The sequence below is a fragment of the Toxorhynchites rutilus genome, chromosome 1, assembly GCF_029784135.1.
Source record: "Toxorhynchites rutilus septentrionalis strain SRP chromosome 1, ASM2978413v1, whole genome shotgun sequence".
Taxonomy (NCBI): Eukaryota; Metazoa; Arthropoda; class Insecta; order Diptera; family Culicidae; genus Toxorhynchites; species Toxorhynchites rutilus.
This window is the reverse complement of record NC_073744.1, coordinates 123,427,865-123,449,364: the sequence shown is the minus strand read 5'-3', so window position 1 is coordinate 123,449,364 and position 21,500 is coordinate 123,427,865. Positions and strand designations below refer to the sequence as shown.

Genomic DNA, 21,500 nt, shown 5'->3' with positions numbered 1-21,500 from the left:
TATTCGACTCTTTACTTGTTGAAAGATTTTTTATTGATAATTGATACAAATAATTTAGGAATGCAAGAGATAATAGCAATGTCACGGTAATTACGGATGTCAGACTTTGAGCCTGATTTTAAAAATCTCGTATATTTATTTATTTATTTATTCTTAGTCTTCGGTGTTAAATCGTACAGACTGTGACTTAAACTAAACTAAATTTCTAATTCTGTTAACGAACACATCCTTGCTGATACAGAAATCAAAATTGTCATAAACTGCGTTAAAAGCACGAATACATGCACTAAAAGGATTGTTGAACCCGTAGTTTGTTCTGTTATCTGGTAGTCGAAGAGCGTTGTGATGTCGAAGAGTGCGAGACGGGACGTTTATGTAGATACTCTGAAGTAATGCCGGGCAATCCATACGATTTGTGAGAATGTCGAAGATAAACACTCGCTGCAGCTTCAGGCGTCTGGCTGATAATGTCTCCAAACCAATCAGCAGGCAGCGTGATGTGTACGGTGGCAATTCGGTAGGGTTAGCCCAGGGAAGCTGACGAAGAGCGAATCGGATGAAATGCTTCTGTACTCGTTCAAGTTTCAGACCATGTGAGACGTGATAAGGTGCCCAAACTGGCGCTGCATATTCCATAACACTGCGTACTACGGAGCAGTATAGTGATTTAAGAGCATATACATCAGTGATGAATGCTGTGTGGCGACGGATGAATCCCAGTGCAGAGAATGCCTTGGCTGCAGTTGACACAACATGTTCACTGAATTTCAGCTTACTGTCCACGGTCACACCTAGGTCACGTATGGAATTAACCCGCTCAAGAGCGGTCGAATTAATATGGTAACTGAATTTAATAGCGGTTTTACAGCGGGTAAAAGAGATAACTTTGCATTTTTTGATATTTACAGTCATACCATTTGCATCGCACCACAACAAAAGTTGATCTATATCAGTTTGCAAAGCTTCACAATCCAGGACGGATGCAATCACCCGGAATATTTTCAGGTCGTCGGCAAAGAATAATTTTTTCGATGACAAACGGTGGGCGAGATCGTTTATGTATAGAACGAAGATAAGAGGCCCGAGTACGCTTCCTTGAGGAACTCCAGATGTAATGTTAAACGATGCCGAGACTTCGTGATCAACTTGTACGAAAGCTATCCGCCCGGTAAGATATGACTTCAGCCAATCAAGTATCCAATTTGGGAAGCCTAAATCTGAAAGTTTGTCGACAACGAGGATGTGAGGAACCACGTCGAAAGCCTTTGAGAAGTCCACGTAGATCGAATCTACTTGGCAACGGGATTCAACTGCAGGAAACAATGTGTTACTGTATTCCATCAGATTGGTCGTCGTTGAACGACGCTCGACGAAACCATGCTGGAATTCGCTGATTAAAGGCTTGGCAGCATTATTCAGAAAACGATGGACGACTGTTTCGAAAACTTTGCCCAGACAGCAAAGTATCGATATTCCACGGTAGTTTTCGACGTGATTCATGCTTCCTGCTTTATGGATTGGGACCATTTTAGCACTTTTCCACATTGACGGAAACGTACGCTCGGCTAATGAACGATTAAAAATTAACGTTATAGGTGAAACCAGTTCGGCTGCGCATCCCTTGACGATGAATGGCGTCAATCCATCCACACCAGGTCCTTTGGAAACATCCAGATCGTTCAGCGCTTCGAAAACGTCTCTAGTAGTAAAACGGAAATGAGGAAGATACACATCATACGAAGGTGTGAAACGGAATGTTTCCGTATTCGATGCTGGAGATGTGGGTCGGAAAACAGTTTGAAAAAATTCAGCAAACAGGTTGGCGGCTTCTTTGGCTGTGCTTGCTCGGCGTCCTTTATATTCCACATTGCATGGAATGCGTTTCGATGATTTTTGAGCTCTAACAAAAGCCCAAAAAGATGAAGGATTCAACTTCAAATCAGATTGGAGCTTATCTACGTACGCTGCATATGTTGTCTTAAGCAGAACATTATATTCACTTTCAATGTGTCGTAGGATGTTGCTGTTTTCTTCAGATCTGGCACTAAAGAATCGATTGCGGGCTTTACGAAGCTTGTTGCGCAAGTGACGGAGCTCGGGCGTCCACCAAGGTTTACGGATAACAATGAAAGTGCCAGTGTGGCGACGTGGAACTAGCTTATCGAAAACGTTATGTAGCGTAGCATAGAAAGCAGCCACAGTTTCATCCAGTGGAGTACAGCTCAAGCGTTGTGCCCAGTCAATTACCGAAAGTTCATTTTTCAACGAGCTAATATCACATCTTTTGAAGTCGAAATACGTGGCTTCCGCCGGAGCGTGGCTGAAACATGGCACAGTTAATTGAGTGTCCAGCCTCAGAATGAACGGTTTATGATGTTCATCTAATTTTAGGAGTGGAATTGGAGGGCTAAAGTGTTCGACGTAATCAGGAATGTTGACATACGCTAGGTCGAGAATTCTACCATTCACGTTCCGGAGTCCGTTCATCTGAACAAGTCCAATAGCGGACATTGCTTCGGTCAGCATTATCTCCTGCTCTGTTGATGCGTTCACGGGTAGATAACCGATTATATCTTCGTCAAATTTCCATCGAAGGTCTGGTAAGTTGTAGTCGCCTAATGCTAAAACAATGTCAGCGTTAGTTGAGTTGTCGCATACGTCCTGGATTGCATTAGTGTGCGCAATATATTTGCTTGCATTAGACGACGGTCTGAGGTAGATTCCGACAACATAAAGTGAACGGTTTGCTAATTTGATGCGAATACTAGTTTGTTCAAGCTGATCGCAATTATCCACAGGGATTGCACTGCATTGATGGGAAATCTTGACGGCAATGAGCACTCCGCCACCTCTTGATAGTTCACTTGTAGAATCACTTCGATCGCATCTGAAGATATGATAGTCGGATGACAGTTCGCTATCAACGATGTCAGGTCGAAGCCATGTTTCTGTCAGCACAAGAATGTCATAATCGCAGCTGGAAAGCATCAGTCGAAGCTCGTTCGTTTTGGTACGCAGTCCCCTGACATTTTGGTAATACACCGACAGAAAGCGATTGGTTGACGTCGTGTTTGTGTTGAACATTAGAGCCGAATCAATTGGAGATGCGCCATTCGTTTCAACATGTCCAGGGCAACTGAAATCCGAAAAAACTTCAGGCCGAAGAATGGAGGAACAATTCAAATACTTGCCTGCGAGTGGATTGAGGAAAACCCTTTCCCTTTCCACGAATACAGGGCCGGGATGACTCTGGTGACATAATTCGACTGAGTCACGTGTTGTGCGATTGCTATCGGTGGTTGGCACGACTGTTTCGGGTGGGTGGGGGTCTTCCTTACGGCTTTCGCAGGTGCATCCCGGCGAAGGTAGTCCTTTTTGTGTGTATTGCGGTAGACTAACTGGTGCGAATGTCGTGTGAGTTGAGTTCAGTTGATCGTCAGCGTTGGTAGCATCGGAGCGTGCACTGCTGCAATCCGAAGAAACTTCAGGCAGGAAAAGGGATGTGTAATTTAAATACTTGCCTGCGAGTGGATTTCGGAAAACCCTTTCCCTTTCCACAAAAACAGGGCCGGGATGACTTCGATGGCAGGACATATGTGAGTGTCGGGATGTACATTTTTTACCGGTGGATTGCGCGACTGTTTTGTGTGGGTAAGGGTTCTCCTTATGATTTTCGCAGCTGCATCCCGGCGAAGGTTGGTTGAAAATTATTGTATTGTCCGATTGTTCGTAATTGGCGTATGATTGTTGTCCACAGGTTTGAGTGATGCTCCATGCAAGTTTTTTGCTCGGTCTACAAATTCCCGGAATATTACTCCTTCCGGCCATGTCGATGGAAGCAGCGCACGTTGTTGCATCGATGGATCGAGACCAATTTTAAACGAAACGAACGACATGTTCGAGACATCCTTTCCTTTCGGAACCAAGCGAATCACATCACATGATGATGTTATATCAAGACAGCGAGCCACGATTTTCTGCACATCTTCGGCTGAAATGAGAGGCTGAAACCCCGACAAATATATCCAGAATTTGGGGGGCTTAGAAGCAGGCATAATAGAACCAATAGACAGATCACTCAGGTCAATTGTTCTAGTGCCACGATCCGTTGCCAAAGATAACGAGTCGTTTTGCTCCACACGAGGGCGTTTTACTCCAGGCTTAGGCCATACACGAAGCGAAGGTGTGAACGATTGATACATTTTTTCTCCAGCCGCTTGCGTTTTGGTCGACGCGAGATCATCAACTTTTTTGCCCAAATTATCGACTGCAGTAGCGAGCAGTTCGATTTGGCTCGATAAATCAACAGACGCAACGTCAGCAGCAGGAGATGCGCTTTGAGTTTTTAATGTGTCTTCCACGTAGCGTTTAACACTCCGGCCGTTTAGCTCAGATCGGCACTCAGAGCAAATGAACATTGCTTTCCCTTGAGTGAATAGATCGCGGCTGGCACGGTGATTGAATCCACAACATTGTTGACTGATGTGGAACACGGCATCGCAAAAACCACAACAAATTGGTTCAATATCGTTCACTTCTAACAGGCATTCTTTGCATTGTTTCTTCGCCATCGGTTTGCTGGGTGATATGTCCAACGGAATATAGCTAGTGTAAGCACTCGCGAGGCGGCGGGATGACAGATGATGATGGGAAATAATGTTGTTATGATGATGATCTCGTATTCTCGTATATTCTTCTCACGGAAACAAGAAATAATTATATATCATTCATCTTCAGATGCTTCTACAAAGTCAACCATCGATCCTACTCAGGGCCAGCAGTCAGTTCAAAAGAGTCGAACTTTGTTTTCTTCCCTGTATCAATTGTAATTCAACACTTATACTCATCCACTCTCACACTTAGAAGAAGAACGTTTAGCAAATTCTCAAATTCTCATTCATTCATTGTGAATTGATTCAGATGCAACTTCATACAAATCATTAGGGGCTGTCCACATACCACGTGGACAACTTATGGGGGAGGGGAGGGGGGTGGTGTACGAAAATGTCCACGCTTGTCCATGGTGAGGGGGGTGGGGGATACAGATAATGTCCACGTGGACACGTTAAACAGATGTATTTTTAAATACATTCAGATCTGTTCAAATAAATGAAATCTTTCACCTTCTTTAACTTCTAAGCTACGTCATATAGTTTTTTAACACATTGCGGACCGCTCACGAGTTTTCGCGTTCCGTATGTTACGGATGGATCACGAAATAACCCGTGTTATCTACACTTGATGGTTAAATCCTTGGTTTGCCAAGAATCTAACAAGACCTACCGATGGCTCGCCTTCGTCTCATCCACACCGAAGGAAACGATCTCATTCGTGGAATCCGGACAAATGAAGCGTTGAGGTTTGCCCCAAAACGTGCGGTATCTAATGTGTTAAGGATCACTAGGCTACCACGACATCGAGCATATTGTCTGGTCGTGTATCCGGTTCCATGCTGCTCGCTCTCAGCTCTCTAGAGCACTGAGAGCAAAAGGCAGACAATCGGATATCCCCGTCCGGGATATCTTAGGTAGCCGTGATCCTGACCTTCTGCTACATCTATACCTGTTCCTCAGAAACGCCGATGTCAACGTTTAATGATGTTTCCTTCGTTGTGTCCCTGTTTCGTATCCCTCCTATCCGATCTATAAACTTTTACTTAGTCGCGGCAATACATACACACACTCTTTACAGATACACGGGCCAAAGGTTGTGCAGTCCACTGATGATTCAACAAAAGCCAAAGGTTGTACCGCTCATGACAACTCTACACGAGCTGATGATTGCGCCGGCTAGTGACCATTCTATCCTGGATTCCTCGAGAAGACGCACCACGCTAGATATGGGGTACAGACAAGGGGGGCGTTGCTGATTAATGGTCAGCTGCATCCCAATAGGAAGTATCCCGTGTCGGGCACAGTTACAGATCATTGAAGACAGCAACATCACAATTACGAAAACACTTGTAATACTAACCTCGAGCCAACCGCGAGTAATCGGTTACATATTACTAACATAGTTATAAGGCAAACATTGTCGAAATATTGAACTCCCGGCCCCGTCAGGTTGACGCCATATGAGCCTTAATAAAAATATATATTTTGGATAAAAAAAAAAAAGGATCACTTTGTCCTACCGATCGGAAGATTGTGATGTTACAAACGAAATTTCCGTTAATAAGTACATGTTATTACGACATTCGTGTTTTTTTCAGAGGGGCTTTGAATCCGGGATTAGATTACATATTCTGCACCACAGCCAAGAGGAAAACCCTATCAATACACTTCATGGAATAAAACATTCAAAATATTGTTTTCTTTGTTCTAATATTCGCTTCAATATATGAACTAGTATCTTGCAGTCAAAGTTAGTAAAGTATGCCTAAATCCATTGGTTGTTTCTTCATTTGAATGCATTCGACACATTTTCTTGAATAGTACCTCGATTAGCTTCAAATAAAACAACATTCAATTGCACTAAACAATTGCAAAAGTCTTCAGAAAAACTTTTTTCGATAGACACTCGTTTCTCGGAGATTATCTGCAGGCGAATGATTTTATTGTTAAATAAGTTTCTTCAGTAAATTTATTGTAAAAATATTCGCTTGATTGTGCAGTTTTACTGTTGTACTGTCCTTTGAAGTCACCGAAGAAATGTTTCTAATTTCAGTTTTTATTTTTGCTTTGGAAACAATCTCCACGTTAAAACCATTAGAAAAGCAAATATGTATTTGACGTTGATTCTCTCGAATGTTCTCGAAAAGCGCTTTGAAGAAGTAGTAGTTTGGGCTTATAGTAGTTATCATAGTGGGATTTTTACACAAATCATTAAATAGATTTCCATACGCATTTGAACAAATGGGATGAAAAAGAACGAATTTTTGGTTTTTGTAATTTCAACCCACCATTTCATACAATTAACAGAGCGTTTCCTGAAGCCAACGATTTCGCATATTTTCAAACTCTCAAATATATTGGTAGGAAGTGGTATAAGAAATACTACATAAATAGAATTTGGGACAAACTGGAGCGCGATACAAATAACTTTTCGGGGAATGTTAATGAAAGAATCAAAGAATAAAAAACAACCGTTACTACTAATAAAGCCTGTTTGCATTATTTTTTTTTCAAAAAAGGTTATTTGATTTAAGATTATAATCACAATAGCACGATTTCAATGTGGCAGGTCTCGAAAGTGAAGCAGTTTGCGTTGCATCGAAGAAAGATGCACTATCTGAGACGACGATTGTCTAGTGTAATTTTGCCTCAGAATGGTCGCTGGGAATTTGTTAATAACACATATTTTCAAAGCGCTTGTGTGGTCTTAGTCGATTTATGGAATGGAACGCGTCCTCTGAAAATTCTCCAAACGATGACGGGAAAGATTTTGTATTGCGCTGACAACAACAGTTAAGTTGAGATACTGTAGCTGGATAAAGTACAGTTAAGAAACTTTCGAACGTTTGCGTACTTCATTTTTCGAATATGTGATTTGCGGAGACGAAAAAACTCTTTTTTTTTAAATTTCTATTCATTTGTTCACAAAGAAGAACTTGTTTATTTCTTGAATTGTTTTTTTATCATTAAAAAAACACCAAATATAAAATAAGACTAATTTGAAATTGAATATATGCATAATGCAATTATTTCCTTTTTTTGCAATTACAATATATGGAATGTCCACGTGGACAACAGGGGAGGGGCATATTCAATGTCTACGCTTGTCCGCGGAGGGGGAGGGCGGAGTCTTAAAGCGTACTTTTTCTGTCAACTTGGTATGTGGACAGCCCCTTACTAACCCAACAGTAGCCCTACGTCCACACTGCGGTTATATCACAGATATAAGCTACCTCTAGTATGTGCATCCAAAATAAAGTTTTTTTTTCACTATATATTTATATTTATATAATATACGCGGGCAACGAGGTACATGTCGAGTAGTAGTGGTGGAGTGAAGTCAGGTTGAAAGAAGAGACAGATTTGTATTCATTCACCACATCAATTAGAATAACCATTAGCTTCAAATAGAAATGAATTGTCAAGCGTTAAGAGCTAGGATATCTCATGGATTCGACGGCGAATGTCGAAGTAGTCCTACTCGAAGCGAAGCGACTGAGAGGAGAGTCGATTTTCATGGTTCATCTTCGTAAATATTGAACCCTGCTTTGTACCACCGCTTAGCAACATTCGTTTTAAGGTTAGCGTTGCTTTTAAACTGTAAATTTTTAATTTATTCTAATACATTTGTAATTCATTTTTAATTCAATCATAGTTACGTTCAGAGATGCCAACCAAATTTTTGAAAATGTTGGAAAAATTTGAAAAAAACTGGAGAAAGCTGGAAAAAATTTGAAAAAAATGAAAAAAAACTGGGAGAGTTATTTTTTTTATTTTTTCTCAATTTTTTTATATTAACAATACAAATAAGGGTATACAGTGACAGTGCCATAATGTAGCATTGGTACTTACGTATTGCCACCGGAGCGTTGTTTTCAATATAAATTTATTTTTTTCTTAGTAAAATTTATTGTTTACAATTTGGGGAAACAGGTTTGCTTGCGAGAGGCCGCCGCTTCTGACAGCGAGTCGGCGGTCGACTCGGATTGCGTCACCTCGATGAACTGGGGCCGTCTCTGTTCCTTATCCTCGTTAAATGCGAGCTTCGCCACCCGATAACTTTACCCTCAGAATAAATTTTATAGCAAAAAAATAAACTCATAAAAAAATGCGCTTCGTTGGCGTTAATACGTAAATACTGTAGCATTTTTAAATTTCCTCAATTTGTTTATGATCATTATTAACACTATACTTTTGTTTTACATTCTGTGTGATTCTTACTGAGACTGACTGTTCTTTATACATGTCTACATAATTTTTGAAAGCTAGAATTCCGCGCATAGTTTTTGTTCCTGTTCTATTTCTTAGTTTTGTTTTGTTCAAATTGTATTCTGAAAACAATCGTTCAACGATTGCTGAGTAATGCGGCAAAATCAGAAATATTGGAATAATATTTTTCAAATTAGGATAAGCAAAATGACCGTCATTCCTCTTTAGTGACAAAATTTTACCCCAAAAGAAAGAAGCTTCCTTGCGTTCGTTTACAGTGAAGTCAGTAAAATCCAGGTTTCGGAGCTCCCCGAATTCGTTATCAATATCCTGAATTTTTCGATTTCGATCGCAAATATTCTGAAGACTTTGTAGAAGGAGAACAATTGACATATGCTTCCTTTTTATGACATTAGTTGGCATGACATTCGTCATGTTGATAATCAAAGGATCATTGGAATTAAGATTTTAGATGCGACCAAATATTCATTGATCAACAATTCAAGCGCGACACCTACATAAACGTTATCCAAACTGACATAATTTTCCTGATCGAACTGCACGTTGTTCAGATTGATTATATTTTTCATATCTGTCTCAAAAAAGTTATCCAAAAGTCTCCTGAACAATCTTGAAATGCTCGAATGCAAAGTAAATAGCTCCGAACTTCCGCTTTGACATATTCTGGTAATATTGTTCATCATGCTTAGAGTATGAGATGAGAAGGTGGAAAAATGATCGTCGTAGGATTATTTAAACCGTCCTAGATCGATCTTACTCGGATCTTCTCTACTTTATCACCATTCAAAATAAATCCAAAATAAATTCGGAGCGGATCGTAACGTTCCAATATACGTATAATAAAACATTTTCTAATGAAATCCACCGCGTGGCTGACGGATGCAGCATTTTCAACGGTTTCAACTCTAAGAGAGTTTGAGTTTCAGCAAACTTACTGTATCGTAAAGGACTACAGCTAAGATAGGAGTAGATATCCTTACACAGCTGCTCAATTCTATCAGGCATATGTTTACATGCATATATTGCACACAGAACCATACTATGGCAAACACATTTTAGTGTGAACGAACTTGGGCAGTACCTTTCTAGATACGCTCTTTATGACTTCTTGGTACCGGTCATGTTATTAGCCCTTTCAGCAGAATATCCTACAAGAATATCCTGCTTGTGTGGTATTCCGTCTCTATTAAAACAGGCAACCACAGTCTCGTAAAACGATTCTGAGTCAGTTTCGATAACCTCAATCAAGTCATGGAAGCAGTCTTAACAATAGGGAGTAAAAAACTTAAAAATGCCGAAAAAATAAAAAAGCTTGATAAAACTGTGAAAATTTAAAAAAAAAACTGGAGATTTTTGGCCTTTGGCTGTTTCGCTGGCATGCTCAAAAAAATTGGCAATATACAGGAAAAACTGGAAGGTTGGCAACTCTGGTTACGTTATAATTAGGACAAAAAAGTTCTTCTTGTATTACGCAGTCTGCAATTCTACGTTCAATGTGTTCCTTCGTGATCTGAGTTTTGAGTGTTTACATGTTCTTTTTCAAATATTCTTCTATTATTATGTTGTAAGTGAGTGAGTTTGACAATTCTGTGTTGATGGTCTGTAATCTATAGTCTGCGATTAGGCCAACTAAGCCATGGGTTCTTGTAACGCTTGATGACTCGCTGCTAGTTTCTGTTCTGACATCCAAAATTTGTTCGAACAGCTCAAAACTTGCTTTGGATGCAAACTATCAATACACACAAAAAATTATATCTATCATGATTGTTCGATGGGTCAATAATGCTCGCTCTGGCCAATCTCGTTTCTATTTTTCTAGTGTGTTAAACGAACGAGCGAAACTGTTCACGTCAGAATTCATCCACAAAATATGCACGGAAGAGGCTCTATGTTCTCACTTGCTTGAACTTTCCTGAAATCTTTCTAAATATTCTGAACTGATTTAGATCGTTACTAAGCCAACGGTATTCCTACGTCAACCTTGCGGTTGAATTACAAATATAACCCACCCCTTGGTTTTGAACATTATTCACAGATTATTATAGAATCTCTTCTTTGTATCCACAAAAATGGTTCCCACAATACACGACGCCACCTTTAATAGCTTGCACGTGCCATTTCCGATCATATTTTTTATTCATGTAAACGCTGGTTAATCTCTTCCAAATCGGGAGCTCAGGGAGTTTCGTTGAGAGAAAAACGTTACAAGATGACTTCCCAAATTGTATTTCTCTTGAAGAGAACATACCCCAAAACTCCAGTAAATGCTAATAACAATTCTGTAACAATGACAGAAGGTACCTCTAACGTAACGTAATTTACCTAACGTGTAAAAGAAAGGGATTCCGCTATTGATTTTCCGGCGGCGTAACAAGGCGGCTTTCCACGCACACAAACGCACCCGAGACGCACAAACACCGTATCCGTATCCCTTGTGCTCGAGACAATGTAACCTTCAAAGTTCCTTGGGTGTATTTTTGCAGTGAAACAGCCGGTGGGGCCTAACCGGAACGTTTCAAGGCCTCGCCGCCAGCAAGGTTGGTTAATTATATTGTTATTTTTTCGGTCATCCATTCTGGGTAAAATGCAAGGAATATGGCTCGAGTAGTGACACTCTCGATCGAAGCGTCATCAGCTGATTTCGATGAGTATTCGTGATAGGGTGAACCATTTTCTTAACCTCTTCTTTCCGCAACTTTGAAACCCAAATGTATCGGTGTTCGAAGAGCCGGCCGGCAAATTTAGCGCCGGTGGTGTGGGCGGTGGGAGACGGTCTAGGATCGGCGCGGGTGGAAAAGATGGAAAACGACGAATCTAGGCCAACTCGAATTTTACTCTCACTCTCGTTCGCTCGTTTCGTCTGGTGGATGATGTGGTGCTGCTGCTGCTGTGCATGAGAGTATAGAAATTCGGAAACTTCTGCGTCACGACGCGACGACCGAGATGGCCGGCTCTCCCGGCTGGTATTACCGTTAGATAGACACATCTGGAACCACCACAATGATGGAACGGAAATGTGCCGTCGGTTACACCGACAGTCTCCCCCATACCAGCGTAGACGACCTTGAACACGGTGCGGAATTTGGAAAACGAGAGCAAAAGTAATAACGACGGGTCGGGTGGTAGGCTAACCAGCGTCGAAGGCCAAAGTTGTCGTCTGTTTTGGCTGGGTGGTGATGGTGCTGGTGTGGTGGGGGCCGGAATGTGTGTTTGGGAAGCGCGTGTCGGATTTACAGGGCGGGTCGTTCTGTTACGTCATCTGGTGATGCTGGGAATCGATCCGAAACCCAGGTGTTTTCATAATGCGCAGTGTACAGCAAGGATTATCCAATTATGGCAAATGATGATTTTTGAAATTATTATTGCAATACTCTGGAGAACATTACTTTCCCGGTTTCGTCATAGAATAATCACCGATCGCATTTTGAAAATTATAGAAAAAATACAAATATAGGAATGACTAGAAAAACTTAGTTTTTATGTTAGTTTTTAACCCATCTGGTGTTACTTTATTTCAAACTATTTTGTATGTGTAATAATGATGAAAACCTTAGAAAACATTAACTATTTTGACGTGGGACTACGTCTAACCGGAATATATGGTGGGTAAAACGAAAACCTAAACACAGAACCAGCCTTCCGAAAAACACTTACACATGTCCACGCGATGTGAAAATTCCATGTTTTTGTTTGAATTCAAACATGATTCTCGCTAGTGTTGAGTGTCTATCCCCAACACGAACAATGGTACACAAACATAGACATGTGAAAACAAACACGATGTTTATAATTCAAGAACATCATGTACAAACACATCACCCGATGTCGCAGTATTCATTGATTTCGTTTCGTTTCTTTTCATACACGAAAATAAATTATTCATCCCAAAACATTTCTTCGTAGAATACTTTTTCACAGAAACGAACTTGAAATTTAGTACGCATTTCAAAAATTGCACGAACTAAGAGGCTAAAAGTTCATGCACCAAAATATATATTTTATTAAGGCTCTTATGGCGTCAGCCTAACGGGGCCGGGAGTTCAATATTTAGACAATGTTTGCTTATAACTATGTTAGTAATATGTAACCGATTACTCGCGGTTGGCTCGAGGTTAGTATTACAAGTGTTCTCATAATTGGGATGTTGCAGTCTTCAGTGCTCTGTACGTGTGCCCGACATGGGATACTTCCTATTGGGATGCAGCTGACCGTTAATCAGCAACGACCCCCTAGTCTGCACCCCATATCTAGCGTGGTGCGTCTTTTTCGACTCGAGGAATCCAGGATAGAATGATCACTAGCCGGCGAAATCATCAGCTCGTTGTCATGAGCGGTACAACCTTTGGCTCTTGTTGAATCATCAGTGGACTGCACAATCTTCGGCCCGTGTATCTGTAAAGAGTGTGTGTATGTATTGCCGCGACTAAGTAAAAGTTTATAGATCGTTCATGCACATTTTGCAAGTCTGATTAAATAATCCTTGGTTTCGTTCAAAGAAAACATTCTCTGAATAGAAAGAAGCTTTCTATTTTTTTTTTGCGTGCATGTTGGCAATTAAAGTCTGGGGAGCCGACTGCATAGCGGGCGACGTCGTACAAATGCTGACCAAAAAAATAAATACCCAAAAATTAGTTTTATATGCAACCTTCAGCGGCACACAGCAGAACCAGCAGAGAAATTTCAGCGGCTAAAACACACCATTAATTTCTCGATGTTATCACAAACTGAATGAAGGAAAAAACTAAAAGCTACACTTACACTGCACTACATATGCTATGTATGCATGCGATTGCATCATCCTTTCTTCTCCTCTTCTCCGCTCGTTTTATAGCTCGGGTCGCGATCGTCGCGAACAAGCAGTATTGGCCATTTGTATTCAAAGATCCAGCCAAAATTGTTGCTCCCGTGGTCGAGTGGTTAGCGTCACGCCTAACATGTCACTGCTGAATAATTCAATTTTAGTACTTGTTCAAATAGCTAATAATAGCGAATGTTACATGAATTCAATATATAAATTGATGCGTGCACTAAATAATGATATCAAATGTGAAAAACTCTCATATCAATCGATGTTTATTTTGTTCAGAACAGAAAAAGAGGTTTATTTTATTTGCCCAATATTTTTGATGAAGCACCCATTGTCATGAAAGGGAAGCATTTTTTCCATGTCAACATACCAACACACCACGCGTTGAGTGGAGGTAGTGTGGTGTCCGATTCGCTTCTTCTACTCTACGCACTGCCGGTGCTTGGGGTGAAAATGCAAGAGAAACTGTACACCATGTTCGAACATCATGTGAAACATTGGGATTAAACATCGTATGTCCAAACATACCACGAATACAAACATGTCACATTTTCTAACATAGGTACGAAAAAAACATGTTTGTACTCAAACACAAAACTGTGAACAGCAGCGTGGACATGTTTATTCCGGACGCAGTGTTTTTTGTGAAACATGGAAGACTGCACAGAACATGCAGAAAAAATGAAAGATTTCGAATGCTTATTTCTGTAACATTTTTGACGTGGGACTACGTCTAACCGGAGTATATGGGGGGTAAAATGAAAACCTAAACACAGAACAAGCAGGAAAAAATGAAAGATTCCGAATGCTTATAACTTGAACATTTCTTACTGGATCGGAGAGATGTTTGCATCAATTGATAGGGAATGTTTCTACGCTTCTATCGCAATTAATAAAATGTTATTTTTCATTAGATGAACAATTGAATAACTGTAAAATGTTAAGCGTGATCTAAACGCCCTAACTGAATCATTTTGATTGGCCCGATCTACGGTTTCCCTAACACAGCCATATAAAACCAAGCAGCTTTGGGGAAATCGGCATTGCAAATACATGAAAGTGTGGGGATTTTTGTTCCTAACGAAATGTGTTCCCTAACACAGAATTCAAAACCAAGCAGCGTTGGAGAGATCGGCATTGCAAATACATGAAAGTCGGGGGTATTTTTGCTCCGACTGAAATGTGTTTCCCTAACACAGACTTCAAATACATGGAGTGTGGGGAAATTGGCATTCCAAATACATGTAAATCGGGGGCTTTTTTGTTCCGACTGAAATATGTTTCCCCAACACAGACTTTAGAACTAAGGTGAGGAAATTGACATTGCAAATTCATGCAAGTCTGGGGCATTTTTGTTCCGACTGAAAATAAATGCAAATTGCGAGTACTTTTGTACTAGCTTGCCTTTGTGTAAACTAGAATATTTTCCTTAACACGGTCTTCCGAAGTTACTTCTGCACTCGCATGTTTTTTTTTGACGTAGGACTACGTCTAACCGGAAGATATAGGGGGTGAAATGGAAATCTAGGCACTGAACAAGTAGGAAAAAATGCAAGATTTGGAACGCTTATAACTCGAGCATTTCTCAATAGATCGCAAAGGTTTTTGCATCAATTGATAGGAAATATATCTACGCATCTATCATAACGAATAACATTTCATTTTTCTTGAGATAAATAATTGAATAATTGTGAAATATCAAGCATTGTCAAAATGCACTATGTGCCCATTTTTTATTGGTCCATTTTGTGCTCCTCAAATCGAACCGACCAAAACGGGCAACCAGAGCAGCAGCGAAATAGAATGAACCACGATTGGAAAGGAAAAAGAAAAAAATGAACGAAACATTGGTCGCAGTCTCACACATGCGTAATTCTCGAGCCAGCCAGTCAGCTTAAACATCCCCGCTCCGCTGCCGTAACGATCATTCTCATTCAAACCGTACACCACATCGGTTCGCATCACAACACATCAACAAACCAACCCAAGCAGCCATGTCTGGACATGGTGAAGGAGGAAAAGTGAAGGGAAAGGCAAAATCCCGCTCGAACCGTGTTGATCTGGAGTTCCCCGCAAGGGTACCTAGGCCGAGCTCGTTAGTACCAGTGCACCAGTTCACCTAGCCGGCGTTATATAGTTTCGGCCGCCGAAGTGATCGAGTTAGCTGGTAAAGCTGCTCGCGACGATAAGCGGCGAGTGGCAAACGCAATCGTAAAACGGCATCAGGTAGCAGAAGAAAAAAGTTTGTTCTTTATACACACTGCTTTGTTGGCAAATCCAGAACAAGGCGGCATCGAGGGCGTTCGAAATGGTTTTTTTCAAAACCACGAGTACTAAGTTTTCTAAATTGGAACCATTCCATAAAACAAGGCGCTTTTCAGTGCCATTAAACCTTCCAAAAAAGAGTTTAGGAAATACAGTTCAATGCTTTCTAAAACAATATCCAAAATAATAATAAAACACAAATTGATTTTTTCATAATTTGTTTGCCAGGATATGATGAGTATGTGAATTTGGCAGTTGTTCTGAGCTTATTGATTTTCACCAATTCTTAAATTGCTTCTATATTGAAAGTACAGTAATTTACACTTATCTCGACATTTAGCTAATTGGACGGACCAGTAATGCGACATATTTAGTTGGACATTTTTGTAAACATAGAGTTCGGGGTCCAAATTATGACCCCACATTGAAGGTCGACACTGTACCACTGTCATCGCAAATGTTCAATTACAGGTTAAAATTACCTCCAATCCGATACTGAGTGGTGGTAATGCGACGTGCCATTGAATGTAATTTACTGTAAAATATGTCACAAGCTGGATGGGAAGAAATTTTCCAACTGTGAAAGCTGTGGCGAGTGGCAAATGCAATCGCTGAACAGCAAGGTTTAGCCGAACAAGATGGGGATGTCGAGTGATAACAAAACAATAAACTCTTTAGATTGAAGATAATTTTGTGATCCTGAAAAGGACCCTTTTTAGCCTGCATGTGAATCCAACGAGCGAACAAATCGTAATGAATGTATTTTTTTGCCATCGCTCCCTTTTAACGCTCATTCGTTCGTCTCGTTGGACTCGCCCCTCTGGCTGAGTCCGCCGATTTTTCTCTATCCTGTGAGTGTGTACCGCTAGAGTATAAAACACGCGGACCCCAAACAATATCTTATTTTCTTTCAAACCGTAAACCCGTGTGGTTGTACGGCATCAGCATCGTGGACGTAACAAAGGAGGACAAGTTAAGGGAAAGGCAAAGTCTCACTCGAACCGTGCAAGTCTCCAGTTCCCTGTTGGTCGCATTCATTGATTGCTCCGCAAGGGTAACTAGGCCGAACGGATTGGTGCCGGAGCACCAGTATACCTAACAGCGATTATAGAGTTTCGGCCGTCGGAGTACTCGAGTTGGCTTGCAAAGCTGCTCACGACAATCAGAAAACCCGCATCAAGAACAGAGCAGCTTCGGTTCGGCGCTCATCAAGGCAACAATTAGTTTCAGTGAGTGGCAAAGTGTTTCTCCGGCACGTCGCATCAAATGTAATTTACTGAACAACATGTCACAAGCTGGATGGGAAGAAATTTTCCAACTGTGAAAGCTGTGGCGAGTGGCAAACGCAATAGCTAAACAGGAAGATTTAACCGAACAAGATGGGAATATCGAGTGATAACAAAAACACAACACCAAAGGTTCTTTTCAGAACCATCAACATATTCATGAAGAGTAAACAGTAAACTAATCCATTTTTAAGGTACATAGGTAGGTATTCACGTAGGAGAAGAAAATAAAACAATATATTTAAAATATATATTTAACAAAAGCTGTCCCCTTTGTATAGTCCTACGTCACTCCGGTTATGTCCCCGACATTACTCACCCGTCTTTTGTACTCCGAAAAGTGTTTTCCTAACACGGCTTACAAAAGCGGGTACGAACACCACGCTTTGGCTCGGCTATTCGAGATTGCAATGAAGGACATGCCTTCATATCTTCTGCTCACTGAATTCCTACGCATACTATTTGATGATTAGGCAAGATGTTGATAACCAATTGCTGCGATGACGCCTATTGATTAAACAATATGCGTTCGACGTATAATGTCAAAATCGAAACTGAGTGCCTGAAGTTCATCAAATCAAGCAAATTCGCGGTTCGAGAAGTACGTACACTTTAGAGATGCAAACTTCAGAAGGAAACGTAAAATGAAATAATCGTTTGATAATTCTTCCGTTCGCATATTTTGTCCTAGGCATCATACCAAACGTAGAAGGACTGTCATTAAATTTACTTGTAACAAAGAACATAATCTATCACAATGGATGAATTGACCTTACATGGAATTACACAATCTTTTTACTCATAAAGTAAATATATTGAATTCAATTGAATTCGAGAATTGTTTCATTCAATCAATACAAACAAATGATTGGTACGATAAGGTAGTCCAACGTGAACCTTGCGGTTATATCATAGATATAACCCACCCATTTTTTACTGGAAAGATGTTTGCAATTGATAGGGAATATTTCTACGAATCTATCGCAAAGATTAAAATGTTATTTTTCATTAGACAAACAATTGAAAAACTCTAAATTGTTAAACGTTATCTAAACGCCCAAACTGCCTTGTTTTGATTGGGCCGATTTTCGGTTTCCCCAACACAGACTTCATAACCACGCAGCCTTGTGGAAATCTGCATTGCAAATACTTGAAAGTAGGGAGATTTTTGTTCTTACCGAGATGTGTTCCCTAACGCAGACTTCAAAATCAAACAGTATTGGAGAAATCGGCATTGCAAATACCTGAAAGTAGGGGGATTTTTGTTCTCACCGAGACGTGTTCCCTAACACAGACTTCAAAACCAAGGTGCCTGGGGGAAATCGGCACTGCAAACACATGCAAGTTGGGGGTATTTTTGTTCCGACTGAGATGTGTTTCCCTAACACAGACTTCAAATCCATGGAGCTTGGGGAAATTGGCATTGCAAATTCATGCAACTCGGTGGCATTTTCGATCCGACTGAAAGTTTTTTTTCTAACACAGGCTTCAAAACCAAGATGTCTGGGGAAATCGACTTTGCAAATAAATGCAAATTGCGAATACTTTTGTACTCGCTTGCCTTTGTGCAGACTGGAATATAATATATAAATATAATATATCTGCATGTTTTTTTTGACGTAGAACTACGTCTTTCAGGAAGGGTGTCAAATCAGAAAACAGGTCACGTTTTTATGAAATAAAGTTACCGTTAATAACTATTTTCACTCATGATTCGCATATCAATCGAATCGGAAATTCTAAGATTTGTTTGATATACTATACATAACATTTCGCTAATCTCTAAACGGTTTAAATTCATGAAAACTGGAAGAACTTCCTTTTTTCCCATACATTTGTTCTGCCGATTTGTGTGTTAACCCTACCCGTATTTCGAATGCTTATAATTCGAACATTTCTTAACAGATCAGAAAGATGTTTGCATCAATTGATAGTAAATATTTCTACGCGTCTATCACAATTAATGAAATGTAATTTTTCATGAGATGACGATTGAATAACTGTAAAATGACATTCATGTTTCATGTTTGCGTTATCTAAATGTCCTAACTGCCAAGTTTTGATTGGCCCGATTTATGGTTTTCCCAACACAGACTTCAAAATCGATGTACTTGTGGAAATCCGTTCTGCAAATATACATGCAAGTCGGGAGTATTTTTGTTCCCACCGAGCTGTGTTTCCCTAACACGGACTTCAAAATCAATGTGCTTGGGGGAAGCCGCGTTGTCACACCATGCATGTTGGGGGTATTTTTTGCCACTGAGCTGTGTTTCCCTGACACGAACTTCAAGACTAATGTGCCTGGGGGAATCCGCTTTGCAAGTCGGGGGTATTTTTTGGTGTTTAGTACTTTTGTACTCGCTTGTCGTTGTGCAGTCCGGATTATGTTTACCTAAAACGTACTTTTAAACTGAGGAGCGTGGGAAAATCGTCTTTTCAGATACTAAAGGTGAATGAACTTTCGCGGTTCGAGAACTACGTAAACATGAAATGTGCAATCGTTTGATAATTCTTCCGTTCTCATATTTTGGTAGTCCTAGGCATCATATCAAACGTAAAAGGACGGTTATTAAATTTATTTGTAACGACGAACATAATTTATTACAAATGTTTCGATGCATCCTAAAATAATATTCGAAGGGGTAAACAAGTGGATTGCATAATATAATTGCGTAGTTCTACGTCGAAAATATGCGGTCGTGTTCTAGATACAACCCCATACTATTTTTTTCTTTCACGGATTACACAACGTTTTGGCTCAGTTATTCAAGATTACATTGAAGGATATGCCTTCATATCTTCTGCTCACTGAGTTTCTACGCATATCATTGGAAGACTAGGCAAAATGTTGATAACCATTTGCTGCGATAACGCCTATTGATTAAACAATATGCGTTCAAATAATCAAATCAAGTAAATTCGGGATTCGAGAAGTACGTACACATGAGAGATACAAACTTCAGAGGGAAATGTAAAATACAATAATCGCAACTCTTCCGTTGACATATTTTGTAAGTCCTAGGCATCATACGAAACATAAAAGGACAGTAATTTAATGTACTTGTAATGAAGAACATAATCTATCACAATGCATGAATTGACCTTACAAGGCATTTGTTCAATCTTTTTACTCACAAAGCAAATATATTGAATTCAATTCAATTCGGGAATTGTTTTATTCAATCAAAAAATTATTCAATACAAATGAATGATTAGTAAACTAAGATAGTCTCACGTCAACCTTGCGGTTATATCTAAGATGTAAGCCACGCATTTTTTTGGACGTAGGTTCACCCAGTAATGCCAGATGTCAGAAAACAGGGCACATTTTTGTGAATTAGAAATAGCAACGTCTACGGACAATGCGGATAAAAAAAACAGGAAGTGGATTATATCTATGGTATAACCGCAAGGGTGACGTAGGACTGTCGTTAATTTAGAGATCATTTGTTTGAAGTTGAATCTGAATTCATTCTGAATGAATGAATATTTGGGGGAATTCGAAAACGAGAGTGTTACGTTGGATGCACAAGGTTTTATGCATCCAATATTGGATACGGAAATATTCTACTGATGGGGAAGAATAATCTTCAGAAGCTATTCTGTTAATTGCGATTAATCGAAAAATCACAAAACTAAATGTATTTGGTCACAGTGTTACATGGATAGAAAACATTCAATTAAACTCTTTCACATGAATATATTTTGAAAATTCCCAAAGGAACTGGCAGATTATTTTCAGTAACGATTAGATATTTCCACATTTTCCTCGATACTGGAAGCCCACCAGTGGTTAATGCCAACTCGATAACCACCTGTTAATAGCACTTGATTGAAACATAATTGGTCACAGTGTAACATGGATAGAAAACATTCAATTAAACTCTTTCACATAAATATATTTTGAAAATTCCCAAAGGAACTGGCAGATTATTTTCCAGCAATGATTAGATCTTTCCGGAACTTTCTCGATGCTGAATGGCATCCTAACGGAAAGAGTTCTGCGCGTGTATGTGTCGATCCTTCGCCGTCCACCTCCTCCAGCACGTTAGGCAACGATGTTGTCTTGTCGATGTCCTCACGAAAAATGAATGTGTCTCACCACCAGAATATCGCTTAAGTATACTTTTTGTGTGTGATTGAATCGAGAGAAGGTGTGGTTTACGATGGCAATTTGGAAGGCAAACTAGAGGGGAATGAACTCTCTGAGCTCGGAACTTTCGGCGACTGAGCAATAATCGATTGCGGGCGCATACAATATTGGATACGGAAATATCCTACTGATGGGGAAGAATAATC

General features: G+C 40.1%; 2 protein-coding genes and 1 long non-coding RNA gene across 12 annotated transcripts in view; 2 read left to right on the top strand and 1 right to left on the bottom strand.

The window, feature by feature from the left end:
- Positions 1-21,500, top strand: part of LOC129761847 (sex determination protein fruitless) — a 717,406-nt gene that overhangs the window by 334,583 nt on the left and 361,323 nt on the right. The window lies entirely within an intron of this gene.
- Positions 769-1,730, top strand: LOC129761850 (uncharacterized). The gene is made up of 3 exons (XR_008740483.1): positions 769-840; positions 909-1,168; positions 1,596-1,730. It is a non-coding gene; the product is annotated as an uncharacterized LOC129761850 (long non-coding RNA).
- LOC129761849 (uncharacterized) lies at positions 1,793-3,086 on the bottom strand. The gene is made up of 2 exons (XM_055759654.1): positions 2,463-3,086; positions 1,793-2,407 (listed from the first exon to the last, which is right to left on the bottom strand). The coding sequence occupies exons 1-2, from the start codon at positions 3,082-3,084 to the stop codon at positions 2,388-2,390; spliced, it is 642 nt and encodes a 213-aa protein (XP_055615629.1). The 5' UTR covers positions 3,085-3,086; the 3' UTR covers positions 1,793-2,387.